Genomic DNA, 20,000 nt, shown 5'->3' on the forward strand with positions numbered 1-20,000 from the left:
GCCAAGTGCAACACGCGCACTCTACGAACCGGATTCAAACGGTTTCAAAAGCGCGACCCCACCGCCGCGGTCCACGGCTCCCGTTTCCGCCCGCGCCACACCACACGCCATGGCCTCTCCGCCGCGGGGGCAGCCCCAGCCCGCCACCGCCGCCGCGGCCGCCGCATCCCACCCGCTGCCCCGCGCGTTCCTCGCCACCTCCTCCCCCCGTGCCACAGCGGCGGCACCGGCGCCCCCGCTCTTCACCGGCCGGCCGCTGAACCCTAACCCTCCGGGCCACGGCTCCTCCGTGCCCCACGGCATCCTCTACCCCGTCCTGAGATCCGCGTCCACGTCCAACTCCGCGGCCGCGGCCGCTTACCGCGCAGCTCCGCCGCGTTCCTCCGATGGCCGTCGGGTACCCCCGGACCCACGCCGTCGCCGTCCCCATTGCGCAGCAGCAGCAGCCCCTGGTGCGCGAGCTGCCCCGGTCCTTCGCGGCCGTGCCTCGGGCGCTTGTGGCGGGCGTGGCGGCGCGGCCCGAGCAGCCTCCCCGAGGAGTTCCTATAGCTTCGCAGCCCAAGGTCAGTGAATTTTTGTTCGTCAGCTCTGAATGGAAGGTGAATTGGACTAAAGCTTCGGTCCTCCAATTAAACGTTTGCTTGTAGTTTTGGATTGCTATCGGTAAATTTTGATTTTTTTAAGTCTGATGGAGCATTTGGAGGCTTGGGCCTGATGCTTTTGAGGTGTTCGATTAAATATCTGGCTATATTGTGGGATGTTACGATGTAGCTAAAGTGATCTAATGGCACGTGTGTGGTTAGTCATTGGTCATTCAGTCCTCGTGGAATACTGGAGAGATAAATCAGGGTAGCCTGTCGTCTTAGCATGTTACTCCCGTCGATTTCAAAATGCAGGGGCATATTAGGATTTTTTTTAAAAAGTCAATGTTATGTTCATATTTTACATGCCTTCTAGTAGTTATATGTTGTAAGAGAAATTAATAGCCAAATCATACTTTGAAAGACTTCCTCAAGTTGAATATTAATATGTTTTGTTCTGTTTCTGTTGGAACATCATAGGTTAATCCAATACCACCTGTTGCTCCATCCAATGAGCAGAGCAACCCAAAAGACAGGTATGCAACAAAACAATAAGCACATGTGTTTCTCATTTGGAATCAAAACTTGTAGCATAAAATGTTGCATTTGACTTCACTACAGGGAAAATAGCAGAGAAGAACCTACAGTTGTGGTGATTAATGACCGCAAAGTAAGTACTTGTTCTTTGGGCGAATTGCAATAGTTTAATCATTGTGTTATTGTCGGTAACTCAGTACATGGTCTAGTTAGACTGCGATGATTGTACTTTCTGGATAGTTTTAAATTTTTCCAGTGAATAATCCGCATAGAAATGGATCACAGGATCCGTGATGACATTTGACTTTACATATTTTAATACACCCTTTGTTCCATATTGTAAGTCGTTCTGGCTTTTCTGGATACTACTATGTATCCAGAAAAACCAGAAGGACTTACAATTTGGAATGGAGGGAGTATTTAGTAAAGAGGCGGAAAAGGTTATGACAATGTTATATGCTATCTTCATTTCTCTTTTCCTGTTTGAGCAAGACAACCTGGTTCGGTTTCATATTCTTCAAACAGTTATGATCATATTGATACTTAAGTTATAAGTCAGGACTATCATCTTATTTATGAAGGGATTGTTATGCTGCCTAAATAAGGACCATTTTGCTAAGTTTATAGATAAATAACATGGGTTGCACAGAACGGTTAACATTTCTTATGGTTTTGTATTGGTTGCTCAAAGGTTAACCTGCTGGATAGTGAGTCAGGATCCTTGTACGCTCTCTGTCGATCGTGGGTTCGTAATGGTGTTCCACATGAAAGTCAGGTTAGCATACTTTTCTTCTTTCATATGAATGTAGCAGTTGGTCACATGGTTGCTTGTTAAAACTATTCTGAATTAGCATTGTTCCTTTACTATGAAATTTCTCTAAATTAGCTGTCTAACATTCCTCAAGTGTCTTTATGGTGCCTTCTCTCATTATCTAAATCTTTTACTTTGATTAAAATTATGTGTTTTTCGTACAGTATTTGTATGATGTATGAGAAGTAATACGTTCCTGCTCAGATCCCTTTATCTTGGATATTTGATCAGTATATGTCAAAAATCTGAATCTTTGCTTAGGAGTCAATCTGCTTTCAGAAATTAAGTGTTGATATTTTTCCTTGACAAATATTTACTTATGTATTTATGTCTAGGATGATTTAAATTCTATGCTGTACTATAAAAACATGATTTGAGTTATATGAAGGCAAATATATTCTGCAATGATCAGTGAAAGATGTGTGTCTTAAATTGTAAATTTGTGTTTATTGCTTTTGATTTTGTTTCATCTAGAGGCTACATGTGTTCGATTATTTTAGTTCATGTAGTTTAAGAAGCTCCATGCCTGTCTGAATTGCTAAGTGCAGTTTATCAGTTTACACAGAGTAATGTCTTTTTTTGTGTGTAGATGGATGCTGCCTTCCCTTTTCTTCTTTTTTCTGACTCCACAGTCCAGAAACCCAATCGACACTACTATTTCTTGTCTGGATGGATTGTGTTTTCATTTCCCATTTTCTTCTTGATGTTTGATTGCATCTGCTGTCCAAACTCCTTTGTTGCCATGTTATCAGTGCACATGATTCATGTTCTATTCACTAACTCAGCCAAGCTTTGGAAATGGTGAACCCCTTCTTCCAAGACCTTTGCCTGCTTCAGTTGTATATTCTAGAATATCAGAAAGGGACAATAATGATGCCTCAGGTGAAGATTCAGATGAAGAGCCACAGAAGGTATCTTCTATAAAATTTGCTTTGCAGTTTGGCTCACTAAGTTAATATCTTCTGATAAATGCACTATGATGCTCACAACTGGGATTATCTTCCTCACTCAGTTTTGGATTCTACTTGTTTGTTGTCCTTTTTTTTTTTGGTTGCGTTGTCCATATTGTTAGTTTTGGGTTTTTGAAAGTTGAACATTAAACTTATACCATACCAATACCACTTTCTAAAATATAAAAGGCTGTAAGTTTGAAAAATCCACTGTTGATTGAACTATGTGGCAGGTCACTAGCAGACAGATAATGATGTTTTTTAGTTTTATATCTTTGGTTTTGACCATGAAGGAGTGGATTAAAGATGTAGCTAAATACATTTGACGCAATAGGCCACAGTTTTTTCATCTTTCTTAGACCTTCATGGGGCCATTTACAAAATTTTGGCATCTGGGCCTTCATAACTAGCATTATGATATAGACTTGCAAATGTCTTTTTTGCGACTAGACAAAGACAACTTCTGTAGGGTGGAGCCTTTTAGATTTTACACTTGTTTTTGTCTCCCCTTGGTACCCTTCCAGTTTTTGTGTTTGCAGAAGTATTTCCCGAGCTTGATGCTCCACATAGGTTACTCTTGTTTGCATCTTCTTCTGCTTAAGACATTATGTGTCCCATCTAAAAAGCAATACATTCTTTATTCCTGGGGAAGAGTTAAGTAACGGATTATTTGAAGCCAACATGTTGCAAAATTCGGTCTCATACTCATGTACCCTACCAAATTTACCAATGAACTGTTCGTTGGTTGTCTTAAGTGATGAAATAGTTTTTTTTTCTTTGGTAATGAAATTTTCAGAAGAGTTGTTTCTTATTCTGCATCATCTACCACTAGTTTTTAGTCTGTTGAGCGCCTTTATTTTTCATCAGATCACAAGTGTTCCATTTAACATTACAATATTGGACCCCGGATAGTATTTACTCCTTCATCGTGCAGGATGCCAACGGTGAATACAATACAAGCGACTTATTGAAGCAGCATGTAAAGCGTGCCATAAGGATACGTGCTGGGTATGCATATTTTGTTATCGTTTTATTTCACCCCTTCTCTACAGGGCTAATCAATTATCAGAATAATTAATATTAGGCAGATACATGGCATTGCAATAGAAATTATTGGTCCATGCCTCTGTGTGGTTGTTATAAACTAGATTAGTGTACATGTTCTTATGTTCAAAGTTGATAGCTTATTGCCCCAGTACAACTGCTGTTTGTAAAGCGTAAACGAACAACATATCAAGATAGTGATCTCGATGGGACAACTAGTTCTCAACTTCTTATTCCTTTTTTTTTACAAATGGTTTTTTGACAGGTTGCAAAAGGATCGGAGTCGTCGGATTGAAAGATACAAGCAACGCCTTGCACTTCTTTTGTAGAATCGGCCTGTGACTGTATAAAGTTGAAACCATAGGTGTTTGTCTTGTAGGTTGTAACTTCCGTGTTGGAATTTGTTAAGATGTTTTATTGACTACCATTTTATGTCTAGGACCATCTGGATGTTTGATTGCCAACATTATCTAATAAAATGAAACTGAAACCATAGTTATCTTTGATGCTTTTCAAGTTTTCATGATACAGTTAGCTGAATCCGGCCCACGGGCATGCTGAGTATTCTGAGTTTCTAGCTTCTATTTTTGCGTGGTGAAGAGCTCTCTCATTTCTCGGTTACTCGCTTAAAACCAAGAATTTGTCGTCCCAATTGCTTGGCAAATTTTGAATCAACATGAGAGAAGTCTCCGTTGGGTTAGCAACGTTTCCCAGCGCCGGTCCCCTGTTACAAAAAGGTTCTTAAAAAAATTCAATGCAATTTATTTTGTGTCTGGCTATGAAACTTCTCAGGAACATGGCGCGAGAAGCCGGGAACTCCAAAGCTGGAGCTAACAATCGATTGACTAGATCAAGGAGCAACTACTTGGAAGCCAGAGAGGTCACAATGCGTTGGACTGAGCGCAAGAATTGAAATGCTCACCTACCTTTGCGAATTGCGAGGGTCATTGCAAATGCAAATACCAAGTTGCAGATCAAAGAAAAAACAAATCACTCGGTTGGAGGATGACCTCGGCACCACTGCTTTCACACACGACGAGAAGCCCAAATGCTCGAACGCCACTTTCTCAGAACCGCCGTGGTGAAGACAGAAGGGGCTGGGCGCACTCTGGTGATTGATCTCCAGGAGTTGCAACTGTTGCGTGCTGAGATATGCCTAGAGAATAATCAAATCTTTGCCAAGCGGACAAAGCGTCCCCGACCGGACGTCTTCACAGCTGAGTTATCATGGAGGCCTACCGGCCACATAGAGCCAATTTCCTCAGTGCCATTGGAAATTTTCGAACTTCCTTCACTGCCATCGGAATAATACTTCTCTCATTGCCATTTCCGTCATAAACCATTAAGTTTGCTGTTAAGTTGATATGGAAATGACCATTTTGCACCTCCCAAGCAAATGATGTGAAAATTACGAAAAAATCATCTTAACGATCTCAAATGAAAAAACTCAAATTAGAAGATGTATATCTCATCGAGAGCTACAATTTTCGTGTAAAAATCATTTTCATCCGAGATCATATGAAAAAGATATGATTTTTTTCCCTAATTTTCACATCATTTGCTTGGGAGTGGCAAAATGGTCATTTCTAGATTCAACTTAACAGCAAACCAAACAGATTTTGACAGAAATGGCAATGAGGGAAGTGTTAATTTATTCCGATGGCAGTGAGGGAAGTTCGAAATTTCAATGGTAGTGAGAGAAGAGATAAAATTTCCAATGGCATTGAGGGAATTAACTTGAATATTAATCACTCTACTCCAAAACGCTTATAACTAGTAGCAGGTCTAGACTGACCGGTTAAAAGTTTTTAATATTTCTGTTCTCCTCATCTTTCTCTATTTTTCCTTCTTCCTCTTGTTCATATTGAATAAAAAATATTGGAAGGGCTAATTGTCTGTGCAAACCGGGCGCGGGAGGAGGAGGGCCAGGTGAGCTCTCCCAACCTCTGCTGAAAACTGAAGAGATCAGGGGACCATAAGCCAATTAGAGCATCACCAACGCATACCAACACCGGCTAGTGGTCTGAGCAAAAAGTTACTGCCATGTAGGCTTTGGGTGACTGGACTAACTATTATTCGAACGCATACAGATATGAAGTGCTACTTCACCCGAAAAATGTAACACAACAGCAGGGCTACGAGCCATCCTTTTCCCTTAGGCACTTTCTTTTCTTTCCTCGAGGCTTTACTTTTTCTGATAAGCTATCAGCCTGTTCGTTTGGTTGTGGCTTATCGTAAACGATCGTAAATTTTCAGTTGAAATAGTATTTTTCTCTCACGCAAATCAGCCAGCAGTACTTCTTTACGAACCAGCAAGACAGCAACGATACGAACCAGCCAACCGAACAGACTGTATAATTGCTTCTGCAGGCTACCTGACACATTGCCAAACCATCATCCACTCTCTCTCCACCTGGTGTTCAAGCCTACATGGCTCTGCGAGGATAACAACCACGCTGGTGTATTGGGTTGGCCTAGTATACATAGCTTTGCGAAGCTAATATGCTAATGGGAAAGCTGCTCACAAACAAGCTTGCGTTAGAGCTTGTAACGGATTTGTAGAGTCCCTTGTGTCAGCCTCAACAAATACGTCTAGATACAACATTAGTGCATTATTTTTATTAACACCCACCTGGTCCGTCCATAGTAGATTCAAACTTGTGGAATATGCATCACCTACTTATTTGGATCTACTATGCTAATAATTAGCTAACTAATAGCTAACAGCTACTAGCTTATTATTACCAAGGAAGTTGTTGGATTCATCTACTAACATGTCACTAATAAGTGGTTTTTTCAAGGAACAGAAGGGGCAAGACACCTACTGAATTATATTAAATATAAAAGAAACAAATAATCACAAAGGGTATGGGAGGTCAAAATAGTAGCCCTAAACCAACTTGTAGAACTAATAGTTAGAAGCTCCTTAGCTAAGTTAGTTGGTCTGCTAGTAAGTCTATTAAAACCCACTAGTGGCAATGGTAATGTGATCAAGTAGCAAGGTGATCCATTACAGTGTAAGGGAAAACGCACTGGCGGAGCCCCCCCCCCCCCCCCCCCCCCCCTAACAATACATTTATATATATATATATATATATATATATATATATATATATATATATATATATATATATATATATATATATATATATATATATATATATATATATATATATATATATATATATATATATATAGTAGATACTCTATCTTTATATTAAAAGAGTATAATAAAAATTCTTGTTATAATGTTTACTAATATCTTTTAGACAACAAAATCACATAATATAATTAAAATAAAATATTTTGATTTATCTAAATTTATTTGCCTACCATAATAGGATATATCTATTAAATTATTTGGTTTATTAAAATACTTATATTTCATTATACTTCATATTTTATTAAATATGCATTTAACTAGCAATAACAATTCGGTGACCATCCCTTTTTATTATGAATTACATTATAAATGTAGACGCTAATGTACATGCACGTACGCACACTCATATGACCAAACACACGTCCTACTCGACTATGAGCACTTACGAAATACTAAGCCGGTAGATTTCAAGATTCATTAGTAATCATATGTGCCCTGTTATCAACAGTCACGATCACCTACCATGGGTATGAGCACTTCTGAAATATTAAGCCGGTAGACTTCAATATTCATGAGTCATCACATGCGCCCTACTGTCGATATACACGGTCGTCTACTACGTGAAGAGTAGCGATCATGGTTAAATCGTCAAATACTAGAATAAATTCAAAAAAATAGGAACATAACCCCGAGACAAAAATCTAAACAAATAAGCTACACTCAATTCTCATATTTTGAAATTCTTCGAACGGCCCCTTATGTGTAATTCTTGGCTCTGCCGCTGGAAAAACGACATTTGTTTGGTTTAGTAATCGCGTCTGGAGTTGCTTGCGAGCGGAGAAGACAGAGTTCGGGAGTCGCGTGTTGTAATTAGATACCGACAGGAGAGGTGTGGCATCGCCGTTTTGAAGGTTTGTATCCAATACTGCATGAACTAAGGGTGTGTTTGGTTTAAGGACAAGGATGGATGGGATATGACCATCCATGAATTTCGGGATATGGATATTCATGTTTTCTATTTGGTTGAATAGATGGGACGAGCCATTTTTCTGTTTGGTTGGATGGATGAGATTGCATGGGATAAAAGTACTTGACTAATTATATCTATTATTTAAAAATAATAACAACTAATTATACCCTAATAAATATGCACCGACACTAATCTTGTCATTATAATCACTAATTAAAAATAAAATATATTAATTAGCACTATACTACTCTAATTGTCACACAAAACATGTGCTAATCAACGTGTGGATATCCTCATCTGCTAGATTTTTTAGGGGTAGGATATTCAACATCTACCCAGAATATTCCCTGTTGTGGATATCCAGGTTCAGCTTGTTCATCCAACAAAACACCTTGTATCCATGGATATCCACATGAACCAAACACACCCTTTTTTGGCCTAGCTAAACGAAACCAGGAGTGACGTCTCATAGGTTGAACCAATAACTAGGCAAAAAGGCCGAACCAAACAACAGCTATGTACTGTGGGGCTAAACCTCCACAATTTCAAATCAACACACAAATGTTACATGGCTTTATCAATCTTAGATTTACAACTTAATTACTGCTTTGGAGCAATTATAGGCGTAGGGCAACGGAGTGCATGTACATTTAGGACTATGGCGATGAGCGTGCTTCATAAAAAGACCGAGACAATTTTTTTTTGAGAACGTGTCAACGGACACGTGTTTTGTTAAGAGGGAGACCGTTTTTCTAGAAAATATTGATTTATTAAATATTCTTAATTCAAACAATTCATGGACTTCTGTAGGGAAAAAGAATCATGAATTTACATGTTGAATGAATATTGAGGAACAAACTACAATAAGAACAGAATCAGGTTCAGTTCACCACCCTGCAGTCCCTCCTGACCTCCCCCATTCCCCCGGTGAGGGGCGCGATGTTCCCCATCTTGATCATGGCTGTCGCGAAGCTCTGGAAGAACTCGGCCTGGCTGTCGGCGAACCGCCCGACGATCGGCGCGGTGGATCCCGCGCCCTCCTCGGGCGCCGAGAGCATCGCCTGGTCGGACCTGAGCAGGCCGCGGTTGCGCAGGACGTTGGCGTAGTAGCGGTTGTCGAACGTGTCCGGCGTGGCCGGGTCGAGGTTGTTCAGGCGCGTGTTGCCGCTCACCGCCGCCGGGCAGCTCTCGCGGAGCGCGGCGAGGTAGGACCGGTCCAGCGTCGGGTCCGGCTGCTCCGTGTCGCTGAAGTTGTAGAGCCTGTCCTGGAACGACGTGCACTGGGCGCGGCCGATCGTGTGTGCCCCTGCACGGTGCAACGATGCACGTCATCATTATCTGAGTTCAACACGCGCGCGGCCACAGGACCGGTCGTTGGTGTGTCGTTCCGTCCGTGTGCTAAAGTGAAATACCTTGGAGGGCCACGAAGTCGGTGTCATCGAGGCCGAGGTCGGCGAACTTCTGCTTCAGATCGTTCAACTCTTCCTTCGGGTTTGGGAGGTTCTGGGCACCATCGAAGTTAGCCGTCACGCCGTCCCTCCGGCCCAGCATCACCCTCCAGTACGGACCTCCTGCCTGCTCATATATCCAGTCAGGAAAACGGCATTAACGGCCAGCCGCAGTGTTGCTCTCGATCGACGGTAACTTCTTGTACGTTGCACCGTCTATATATATGTGTCGTGTCAGGGCACTAACCAGCTCAACGGAGACCTCGGCGGCCAGGGCGAGGATGTCGGCGCAGGAGACGACGCCTGGGCAGGCGTTCTCCAGGGCGGCCTTGATGTCGTTCACCACGGGGAACCCCCGCGCGGAGCCGTTGTTGGGGTCGGCTGCCTTCTCGCTGCGCATCGTCGGGGTCTCGTCGAGCAGCAGCGACGCGTCGCAACCCTGCACGAGCACGACACGATCAATCGAGCACGCGACGCGAGCACCGTCGTTCAGGCACACCGCTTGGTGTCCGGTCGCAACCGATGCAACTGAGGAATAAGTTAGCGTAGCGCCATGCATGGGCGGCGTGCACGTACATTGACGAAGCAGTCGTGGAAGTGGAGGCGGAGGAGGCTGGCGAGGATGCGCGGGTCGGAGGCGCGCGCCTCCTGGACCACGCGCCGCACCGTGTCGTAGACGTGCGGGCACGAGCCGTCGTAGTACGCCGGGCTCAGCTGCTGCGCCTCCGCGCCGCCGAGCGCCGCGAGGGCGAACGCCGCCGCGAACAGGGCTGCTACGGCCACTGCTGGCATCGCTGGGACCGCCATCGATCTTTGCCGAAAGACTCTCTTCCAAACCTCTGCCTCGTGATCGCGCTTGTTTTGTCGCGTGTGCAGCGAGGTTTATGGGTTATGGCTGGCTAGTGGCTACAGGCTAGCTCGCCCGGTTGTCACTTGCTTTAGCGGTGACCTTGTATGTCGTGGATCGGGGCATGGCGATGGTTCTACTTATAGTAACGCAGTGCAAGCGAGGTTTTGACATGTTCCCGGCACGGGCCTTCTTGATGCTTTCATTGCAAATAATAAATCAAGCAGGCAACTAACAGTGCGCGCGAAGACTCACTCCGGGCACCAACGCGTACTGGTTATATTCAGAAAGGGTCTCTGATTGCAGAGGCGACGAGGAAATGGTCCTGCAGATGTAGTGCGGTTAATTGTCGTTATAGATGCTTAAATTATTGCACAACTAATCGCATAAGACATTTCAAAAGTGCGTCTGAATATGCGTTGGCGATGTTGATGCTCCGTGCCTTTTTCACTCGCTTCAATCATCCGTGAAGACTTCACTTAGAACTTCACCGTCACAGGAGTAGTTTAATGTTAAATCAAGAATTCGTCTCCGTTTAATCTTCAAGAACTACCTGACAGCGCGTTCGAAGTGTCGTGGGGATTTAACTCAAGTGTGTCTTCCTCATATTGGCATGAATATTTCTTTGCGTCAATTTTTTCCCCGCACAGTCGTGATGCTGACGCTAGCAAGTTCCATGCATCCAACTGTATAAAATTATCGTAAAAATCTGTATAAAATAATGCTTTCTTCTATTTTTACTTTTTTATATTACTGCGAGAATGAATCAAAATTTCCTTTGAGAGTATCAAAATGGAAGCATCGTGCCAGATCCAGCTCTCAGCTCTCCACCGCATCCAATGGGCCGAGGACCACAAAGCAAAACGCACGGCCCGATTTCAACGGCCCATTTCACTCCACCAGCCTGCCTGACCAAACCCTAAACCGCCGCCGCAACTACGTATAAAACCCCCGCACGCGCCGCCGCCGCCTCCCTATTCCCTTCGCCGCCGCAGCAATCACAGGAGCCCCCAGCCCCGAGAACATCCAGGTCCGACAAGATGCAGATCTTCGTGAAGACACTGACGGGGAAGACCATCACCCTCGAGGTCGAGAGCAGCGACACCATCGACAATGTCAAGGCCAAGATCCAGGACAAGGAAGGTACGCGAGCGCGTTAGCTCATCTTTCGGTAGCAAGAATATTAGCATGTAACGCAGGCGCTAAGCGGTTTGGTTTCTTCCGTCCGTAGGAATCCCGCCGGACCAGCAGCGGCTGATCTTTGCCGGGAAGCAGCTGGAGGATGGCCGCACACTTGCGGACTATAACATCCAAAAGGAGTCCACGCTCCACCTCGTGCTCAGGCTCCGCGGTGGCATCATTGAGCCCTCGCTGCAGGCGCTCGCTCGCAAGTACAACCAGGACAAGATGATCTGCCGCAAGTAAGTTACCACCTACGCCCTCATCCTGTTAACATTTCTGTGGCCCCGAAATGGAAACTTTGTTCTGTTCAGTGCAATATTATCGTTCGAAAACGTCATCTCGAATTGTAGCGACGATGGCTATTCGTAGGAACTTCACATGGTGTGTGGAATTTATAACCACAGGGATTCATGTATGGAAAACTTTTGAGATCTAATGCTATTAAGAAATGAACAATTTGGCAAACGGAATTTAACCTCAGCATTAGTAGGAGCTTGATATGTAATTACGCGATGAGAAATTTCAATATTTAACCCTGAGTTCGAACGCCACTTCAATATTTGACCATGCGCATACGAATTCTTTCAATCTTAGGGATTACGAAGGATTTCTCTCATTTCTTATTTCTAGTTGCTTCTTTACACTGTTTAGGACACTGGAAATGACAATACTACCCTCCGCTCTTATCAGATGGCCTAGACGCTTGCTCAGCCCCTCGGTTCCCTCGGTTTGTGCGCATTTCTCACAACATCTTCCCGGCTGGCCTGGTTTCTGTCGTCGTCAGGCATATGGCCGGTGCTTGATGTTTTTTTTGGCTAAGCTAACATCGTGTTAGAACGGGGGCTCGATGCATGTTAGTAGTAGTATTAGCTTAATCTAAATCCAGCTAGCTAGGCATGTGTGATAACCACTTCGTGTATATGGTATATAGCATGCATGTCCGGATCGGAGCTGCAGGAGACATCGCACGCGCAGCCGGCGGGCGGTCAGACGCCCGCTCCCGGCCATGCTCCGGGCGGATCCCATCCTTGACGGCCACCACATGCTGCATGCGCGGCGTGATGGAGGTGGAGGGCGACTGCGACGACTAGAACTAGTATGCAGCGACAACACCCACCAGCGGTGCTCGGCGAGTGGGGGCCGGCGGCGGCTAGTCAACCGGCGCCGGAGTGGCCGGAAGCGGGCGGCGGCTGGTCGAGCACCTGCGCTTGTCGCGCCTCGGGCGGAAGGGGTCTAGGCACGCGGAGGTGAACTGGATAGGCGGCGCCGCTGCATACGGGCGGGGTCGGGGTCAGGCGGCGGTGTCCGCGAGCGGCCTCGCTCCTCCGTGCGGTCGCGATCGCGACGAAGGAACGCAAACGGTTGCAGGATAGGATAAGAAGGCGTGGGTAGTTTTGTCATTTCCCATGTTCTGAGGAGTGAGAACAGATATTTAGAAATAGAAAAAGAGAGAAAATCTGAGAAATCCCTCATATTGAAAGAATTCGCGTGCGGAGGGTCAAATATTGAAAGGCTTACGAATTGGATGTCAAATATTGAGAGGCCTACGAACTCAGGGTTAAATATTGAAATTTCTCTTATGCGATTGAACTAGCTCAGGTGCTATATTGTACTTCTCATTTTTAGCTTATCAGCGTGCACACCTTGATAACATGAGACCACCAGAGATCATTCAAGCAAATATGCAAAAACTCCTTGTTTTGTTTTTCAAAGAAACATGATTTGGCCCTATGGGTGCACTCTTAGTTCAAAATGTTTCCTGCTTGAGCATTTTGCTGAAGTGAGGGGGTGAGGCCAGACATCTCATGACCTCTGGGCATGTGGCTTCTAGTGTATTCAAGCATTGACCTATGGGCATGTGGCTTCTAGTGTATTTCAGCATTTTCTCACCAGCCAATCATTGTTCCATTTCTACACTGAACAAATCATTGAGCAGCCTGATTGTTTCATTTTCCCATTTTTTTTTCTTGCTGTATTACATTTGAGATAACCTATTACTGGCTTGATGACGACTTCTTGCTTTAACCACACTGAATCTGAAGATCGGAGGAGGTGTATTTTTCTTGCTGTATGTCAAGGGCCTCGACGCCCAGGGTAGCCGGCCCTTGGCTACGGAGGTTGTAGCCGCGGTCCGTGTCGTCTCCGGTGAGGTTTTGCCCCTCCACCGTAGGTTTGGTTAGAGAGAAGAGAGAGATTAGGGATAATGATCTTTCTTAATTTGCAAAGTGCCGGATACAATAATAAATAGCCCATGGCTGGAACGGCCATGCCTACAATTTAGGAAAGCCAACAAACTAATAGGAAAGCCAAATAACTAATTGCTACTTGCTAAACTTAGCCACTAACGGTGGCCTTCCCAGCCGAGAGCTGGGCGCGCTCTGCAGTGCGGCGCACGTCACGCGCACGGCATCTCACGTACGTGCGCCCCCACATGACATCTCCCCCTTCCTCGAGAGCCAGCGCGTCCTCGAGCTGGAAATCTGGGTACTTGGCGGAGAAAGCGTCAACGTCTTCCCAGGTTGCCGAGGCAGGCGACTCGCCCTTCCAGTGAATCAGCACCTGGCGCACACCGCGCGCTAGGCGCGTCTTGACGGCGCGTTCTGGCTCCGGAATGACAGCACCATGGCGGACAACAGGGAGCGGTGGTGGTGCATCCGGCGGTGAGCCATGGAACGGCTTGAGTAGCCCAACATGAAACACGTCGTGCAGACGGGCACGCGGCGGCAGAGCGAGGCGAACCGCGACGTCGTTGATGAGCTCGGTGACGCGGTAGGGGCCGTAGAAGCGCGGGCGCAGCTTGCCGGTGACGGACTGGGGCATAGAGGCCGTCGGTCGATGGCGTAGGCGGAGCAGCACCCAGTCCCCCACCTTGTACAACACTTGGCGGTGGTTCTTGTCGTATTGATGCTTCTGGACCAGCTGAGCTTGGTCCAGGCGGGCGCGGATGTCGGCGAGGAATTCATCCCGTTCTTCCAGGGACTGCGCGACAGCGGCCACCCTGGTCTCTCTCGGCGTGTAAGACCGGATGGATGGGGGATCCCGGCCGTAAACGACGCGGAATGGCGTATCCCGCAGCGAAGACTGGTAGGCGGTGTTGAAGACGTACTCCGCCCATGGCAGCCACTGGAGCCACTGCCTCGGCCGGTCCCCAGCGAGGCATCGCAGGAACATGATGATGACGCGGTTGGCCGACTCAGACTGCCCGTCGGACTGGGGGTGAAAGGCTGTCGTCATGTGGAGTTGGGTGCCCACCAGCCGCATCAACTCGCGCCAGAAGGTGGAGGTGAAGACAGTGTCCCTGTCCGACACGATGGACTGTGGCACGCCGTGGAGACGCACGATCTCGGCGAAGAAGACTTGGGCGACCGACTCCGCGGAGTATGGGTGGGACAGCGGGATGAAGTGGCAGTACTTGCTGAACCTGTCCACCACCATCAAGATGACGGACTTCCCCCGGACCCGAGGCAGCGCCTCCACAAAGTCGAGGGCGATGTCAGACCACACGCCTTGGGGCACGGGCAGCGGAAGGAGGAGGCCTGCCGGATGGAGATGTTCCGACTTGTAGCGCTGACATGTAGGACACGCCCGCACCCAGTCCTGCACGAGCTGTTTCATGTTAGGAAAATGGAAATCTCGCCGCAGTCGGTGCAGCGTGCGTTGAACGCCTTCGTGTCCTTCCGCGTGAACGGCTGCCAGCAGCTCGGGCAGCAAGGGCGAGGCCGGTGGGATGTACAACCGCCCGCTGAACTGGACGAGCCCATCCACCAGCGCCCATGGTGAGCCTCTGGAGCCCGCGGCGAGCTCTTCCTGGAGGGCGACGAGGGCAGGGTCAGAGGCCTGTGCCTGGCGAAGCCTGTCGATGAAGTCAAAATGTGGAGCCGATAGCGCCAGGATAGAGCCCTCCGTTGGTGTATCACGGCGTGACAGCGCGTCGGCCACCGCATTCGCCTGGCCCGGCTTATATTCGACCGTGAAGTCGAAGCCAAGCAGCTTCCCCACCCAATGGTGTTGAGGTATTGTCGCGAGCCGCTGATCGAGCAGGTATTTAAGGCTGTAATGATCAGTCTTGATGGTGAAGCTCCGCCCCCAAAGGTACGGCCTCCAGTGCCGAACAGCGTGCACGAGGCCGATCAGTTCACGCTCGTAGGCCGCAAGCGCGCGATGGCGAGGTGCCACCTGTCGACTGAAGAAAGCCACAGGGTGGCTGTCCTGGACCAGCACGGCCCCGAACCCGTGGGAGGACGCGTCGCACTCGACGATGAAGGGCTTGGAGAAGTCCGGCATGGAGAGAACCGGGGCGGTGGTGACTGCTTCTTTGAGGGCGTCGAAGGCCGCCGAGGCCTCACTAGACCACAGGAAGCCTTCCTTCTTCAGCAGAGCGGTGAGCGGCGCAGCGATGGTGCCGTAATTATGCACGAACTTGCGGTAGTACCCCGCCAAGCCGAGGAAACCGCGAACAGCGCGGGCCGAGCGCGGTGTCGGCTAGTCCCGCACCGCCTGTACCTTGGCCGGGTCCATGGCGACGCCTGCCTCGGAGATGACGTGGCCCAGGTACGCGATGGAGGTACTGGCGAAGGCACACTTGGCGCGCTTGAGGAAGAGTTGTTGGCGCTGGAGCTCGCTGAGGACGGCGCGGATGTGTCGAAGGTGGTCCGCCCATGTCCTGCTGTAGATTAGGATGTCATCAAAAAACACAAGAACGAACCGGCGGAGGAACGGGCGGAGGACGTCGTTCATGAGCGCCTGGAACGTCGTCGGCGCGTTGCACAAGCCGAACGGCATGACCAGGAACTCGTAGAGGCCGTCGTGGGTGCGGAAGGCGGTCTTGTGGATGTCGGCTGGCCGCATCCGCACCTGGTGATACCCCGAGCGGAGATCCAGCTTGGTGAAGAAACGCGCCCCATGGAGCTCATCAAGGAGCTCGTCGACGACAGGAATTGGGAAGGCGTCCTTGACCGTAATTGCGTTGAGGGCGCGGTAGTCGACGCAAAAACGCCACGACCCGTCCTGCTTCTTGACGAGAAGGACAGGGGACGAGAACGCGGAGTCGCTGCGGCGGACAATGCCCTGGGCGATCATGGCGGCACACTGCCGCTCCAATTCATCCTTGTGGGCCGCCGGGTAGCGGTAGGGGCGAACGGCTACCGGCTGCACACCGGGTTTGAGGACGATGTTGTGGTCCCGGCCACGCTGTGGAGGTAGGCCAGAGGGCTCAGCGAAAACCCCCTGGAAGGAGTCCAACAGCTCGTCGAGGAGGTCCCCTGCGCCGGCTGTGGCTGCGAGAGACGGAGCCGGGCGCGCAGCCACATCTGACCAGCACACCAGTCGGTCCTGGCGAGCGAACGACAGGGTGCGTGCCTTGAAGTCCCACGTGATCGGCCCCAGGGTAACCAACCATTGAGTCCCCAGGACGACATCGTAGCCCGCCAGCGGCAAGACGAAGAGATCCACCTCGAACGCCTCGCCCTCGACGGAAATGGGCGCCTGGCGTAGGACGCCGGGGCATTGGAGCTTCTCGCCGTTCGCCACAATGGCGGTAAGGCGCGGCTTGGGCTGGATGGCCAGTTTGCAGAGGCGCGCCGCCTCCTCGGCGATGAAGTTATGAGAGGAGCCAGTGTCAAGGAGGGCGGTCAGCGTCACCGCGCCCACCCGCACCCGGACCTGCATCGTGTCGCAAGGCGGCACCTCGGCCACGGCCTGCAGCGAGAAGACCGGAGCCTCCGTATCGGGGCCGTCCAGGGCGGCGTCTTCGTCGTCGTTGAGCGTGACCCCGGCTATGTAGAAGAGACGGCGGCAGACCCGATTATGGCCGCGGGAGTACTTCTCGTCGCAGTTATAACACAGCCCCAAGCGACGGCGTTCCGCCTGCTCCTCCGTCGAGAGGCGTCTCACCGGCTTGGGCTCCTGGCGGGCACCCCCGGCGGCCAATGGCGGTGGTGGCGGCGGTGCAGGAAGCGCGAGACGCGGAGCCGGTGCTGGGAGCAGGCCGCGGGGTGCCGGCCGGGCAGGAGCCGGCGCCAAGGCCTGCCTGTCAAGCTCCATCAGCTCCACCTGGCGGGCGAGGCTCATGGCGGCCGCGAGCGACTGCGGATTGTGGATCCGCACCGCATGGCTCAGCGGCGGCAGAAGACCCCCCGTGAAGAGCTGGACGCGCTGCGTTTCCTCCAGGGGCCCGGCGCGGGGTAGGAGCGCTTGGAACCGGTTCTGGTACTCCTCCACGGTGCCTGTGCGCCGGCACTCCGCGAGCTCGAAGAGGGGTGCAGAGCGCAGGGGCGGACCGAAACGCAGCTGGAGAAGGTCCTTGAAACGGCTCCACCGAGGAACGCCCTCGTCATCCCGGAGCTGGAGGTACCACAGCTGGGCCACGTCCTCAAGATTATACGAGGCCATCCACACCTTCTCCTCTTCCATGATCCGCTGTTGATGGAAATAAGATTCACAGCGGCTGACGAAGATGAGCGGATCGACCGTACCATCATAGCGCGGGAAATCCATCTTCTGGAACCGCGGAGGGCGATCGTTGTGGTGCTGGCCGTCCATGCCCCCGCCCGGACCTGAGGACGATGAGGACTTGTCCTTGTCCTTCTTCAAGGCCGCGACGTCGGACTGCAGGGAGGCGATCGTGCCGGTGAGGCTCTCGATCATCTTGGCGATGTCGGCGTTGGAGGGATCCGCCATGGGAGATGTAGCGGAGGCGGCTGATGGTGGGGAGTCCGGTGCGCTGGGAATAGGCGCGACAGAGGTGGGCAGCGTGGCAGCGGAGGATGAAGCGGCGGCGGCGGCGGACGAACGGGATCGGTGTGACCGTGATACCAGGTTGTCAAGGGCCTCGACGCCCAGGGTAGCCGGCCCTTGGCTACGGAGGTTGTAGCCGCGGTCCGTGTCGTCTCCGGTGAGGTTTTGCCCCTCCACCGTAGGTTTGGTTAGAGAGAAGAGAGAGATTAGGGATAATGATCTTTCTTAATTTGCGAAGTGCCGGATACAATAATAAATAGCCCATGGCTGGAACGGCCATGCCTACAATTTAGGAAAGCCAACAAACTAATAGGAAAGCCAAATAACTAATTGCTACTTTCTAAACTTAGCCACTAACGGTGGCCTTCCCAGCCGAGAGCTGGGCGCGCTCTGCAGCGCGGCGCACGTCACGCGCACGGCGTCTCACGTACGTGCGCCCCCACATGACACTGTATTACATTTGAGATAACCTATTACATTTGCTTTGCTTTAACATTTAGTATTTGGCATCTCATTGTTTGACATCACTGTGTACTTTTACCTGGAGTTTGGTTCTTTTTGTTCAAGTTGCGTTTCTGTACTCTGACTTTCCTGTTTATGCTTGTGTCTTTTGTACAAATCCGGTTCCCTGTTCGCTTGCCCTTTCACATGCAACCTAAGCTAAGCTGCAGCTGGGATGTTGCATTATGCAAGGTGATTTTGCTCATTCACCTTTTGTGTTCTATGGGTACACTTCTATTATTTGGACCTGTTAGAGGTGTATTGGTGCACTCTTGGTGTTGGTTTTTGTTCTTAATGTGAAACTGTGTTATTTTCTTCTGAGGAAATTGATTGGCAGGAGTGATGAATCAATTAGATATACAAAGTGACCTTATGAGCTGAAACACTGAGGCCTATTTTTTCTCTGATTTGCCATTTTACCTGCCCTTTTCCATGTTATTGTATCAGGAAGTCCTTTTAGGTCATTGCCTCATTGGCCTGATGTTCTACCATTTATCTGCAGATGCTATGCACGTCTGCACCCCAGGGCTGTCAACTGCCGCAAGAAGAAGTGTGGTCACAGCAACCAGGTTAGTGTTACTGCATTGCAAAGTGTTGTGCCTGTATGTAGGCTAGCACACGTCTTCTCTGTCCTGCCATTTTTAAAGCATTGAAGCTCAACTAAGTTATTGAAATCTCTATTGCTTTTCTCCTTTCAGCTCAGGCCCAAGAAGAAGATCAAGAACTGAGGTGTTGCCGATAGTCAGTTTCATGGACAATTTAAGTCCTCTGTTGTAGCAATGTATGCTGTACTATGTTCTTGTCTGGTTGTTGAACCGTGTTTGTTTACCCCCAACATTTGGGACTGTTGTGATGTTTCACCTTGTCGATTGTCGATGACAGACGGTACAATATACCGATAGCTATTGTGCTCTTGTAGTTTTGGTCAGTGTGGTGCAGCAATTTTGTTTAGGGGGGGGGGGGGGGGGGGGGGGGGGGGGGGGGGGGTCGTGTCCTTGGCTCCTTGCTACTCCATTTCAAGTTAGTAAACTTTAATTGGGCTTTGTCCTAAGTTGTACTATTTTTGTTAACTTTGATCAATTTAGTAAAGAACACGTCATGTACAGAATTAAATATTTTAAATACGTTCTCCATAAAAATGTCTCGATAGTGTGTTTATTTAAAACTGTAGATGCTAATTTTCAACCTTGATTAGAGAAGTTTAATTTAGGACAACTAAAGTGCCTCGGTGCCTCACTCTTCCTATAGTCTCCTTGTCCAGAACAGAAGATAAGTACTTTCTCCATCTCAA

At 48.9% G+C, this 20,000-nt stretch overlaps 2 protein-coding genes, 1 non-coding gene and 1 pseudogene across 3 annotated transcripts; 3 read left to right on the plus strand and 1 right to left on the minus strand.

Annotated features, from left to right (window-relative positions):
• The first annotated feature begins 57 nt into the window (after positions 1 to 57).
• LOC136503327 (uncharacterized) lies at positions 58 to 4,433 on the plus strand (annotated as a pseudogene).
• Positions 4,434 to 8,877: 4,444 nt separating this feature from the next.
• Positions 8,878 to 10,251, minus strand: LOC136549234 (peroxidase A2-like). Its single transcript, XM_066540483.1, has 4 exons — positions 10,021 to 10,251; positions 9,692 to 9,883; positions 9,409 to 9,571; positions 8,878 to 9,302 (listed from the first exon to the last, which is right to left on the minus strand). The coding sequence occupies exons 1-4, from the start codon at positions 10,249 to 10,251 to the stop codon at positions 8,878 to 8,880; spliced, it is 1,011 nt and encodes a 336-aa protein (XP_066396580.1).
• Positions 10,252 to 11,263: 1,012 nt separating this feature from the next.
• On the plus strand, positions 11,264 to 19,637 carry LOC136549243 (ubiquitin-ribosomal protein eL40z fusion protein). The gene is made up of 4 exons (XM_066540488.1): positions 11,264 to 11,434; positions 11,523 to 11,712; positions 19,212 to 19,278; positions 19,408 to 19,637. Exons 1-4 carry the CDS (start codon positions 11,332 to 11,334, stop codon positions 19,435 to 19,437), a joined length of 390 nt encoding a protein of 129 aa, XP_066396585.1. The 5' UTR covers positions 11,264 to 11,331; the 3' UTR covers positions 19,438 to 19,637.
• On the plus strand, positions 19,038 to 19,126 carry LOC136512298 (small nucleolar RNA Z266). Its single transcript, XR_010773033.1, has one exon. It is a non-coding gene; the product is annotated as a small nucleolar RNA Z266 (small nucleolar RNA).
• Positions 19,638 to 20,000: the final 363 nt, after the last annotated feature.

The sequence above is a fragment of the Miscanthus floridulus genome, chromosome 1, assembly GCF_019320115.1.
Source record: "Miscanthus floridulus cultivar M001 chromosome 1, ASM1932011v1, whole genome shotgun sequence".
In the NCBI taxonomy this organism is placed as follows: domain Eukaryota; kingdom Viridiplantae; phylum Streptophyta; class Magnoliopsida; order Poales; family Poaceae; genus Miscanthus; species Miscanthus floridulus.

What these genes read in the sequence shown, in the direction of transcription:
- LOC136549234 (XM_066540483.1), bottom strand. Translation starts at nt 10,251, where the DNA reads ATGGCGGTCCCAGCGATGCCAGCAGTGGCCGTAGCAGCCCTGTTCGCG. An exon ending in TCCACGACTGCTTCGTCAAT is followed by an intron (nt 9,884 to 10,020) that starts GTACGTGCACGC and finishes GTGCTCGTGCAG; the next exon opens with GGTTGCGACGCGTCGCTGCT. An exon ending in CGACTTCGTGGCCCTCCAAG is followed by an intron (nt 9,303 to 9,408) that starts GTATTTCACTTT and finishes TGCACCGTGCAG; the next exon opens with GGGCACACACGATCGGCCGC.
- LOC136549243 (XM_066540488.1), top strand. Translation starts at nt 11,332, where the DNA reads ATGCAGATCTTCGTGAAGACACTGACGGGGAAGACCATCACCCTCGAG. An exon ending in GACAAGATGATCTGCCGCAA is followed by an intron (nt 11,713 to 19,211) that starts GTAAGTTACCAC and finishes ATTTATCTGCAG; the next exon opens with ATGCTATGCACGTCTGCACC. An exon ending in AGTGTGGTCACAGCAACCAG is followed by an intron (nt 19,279 to 19,407) that starts GTTAGTGTTACT and finishes TTCTCCTTTCAG; the next exon opens with CTCAGGCCCAAGAAGAAGAT.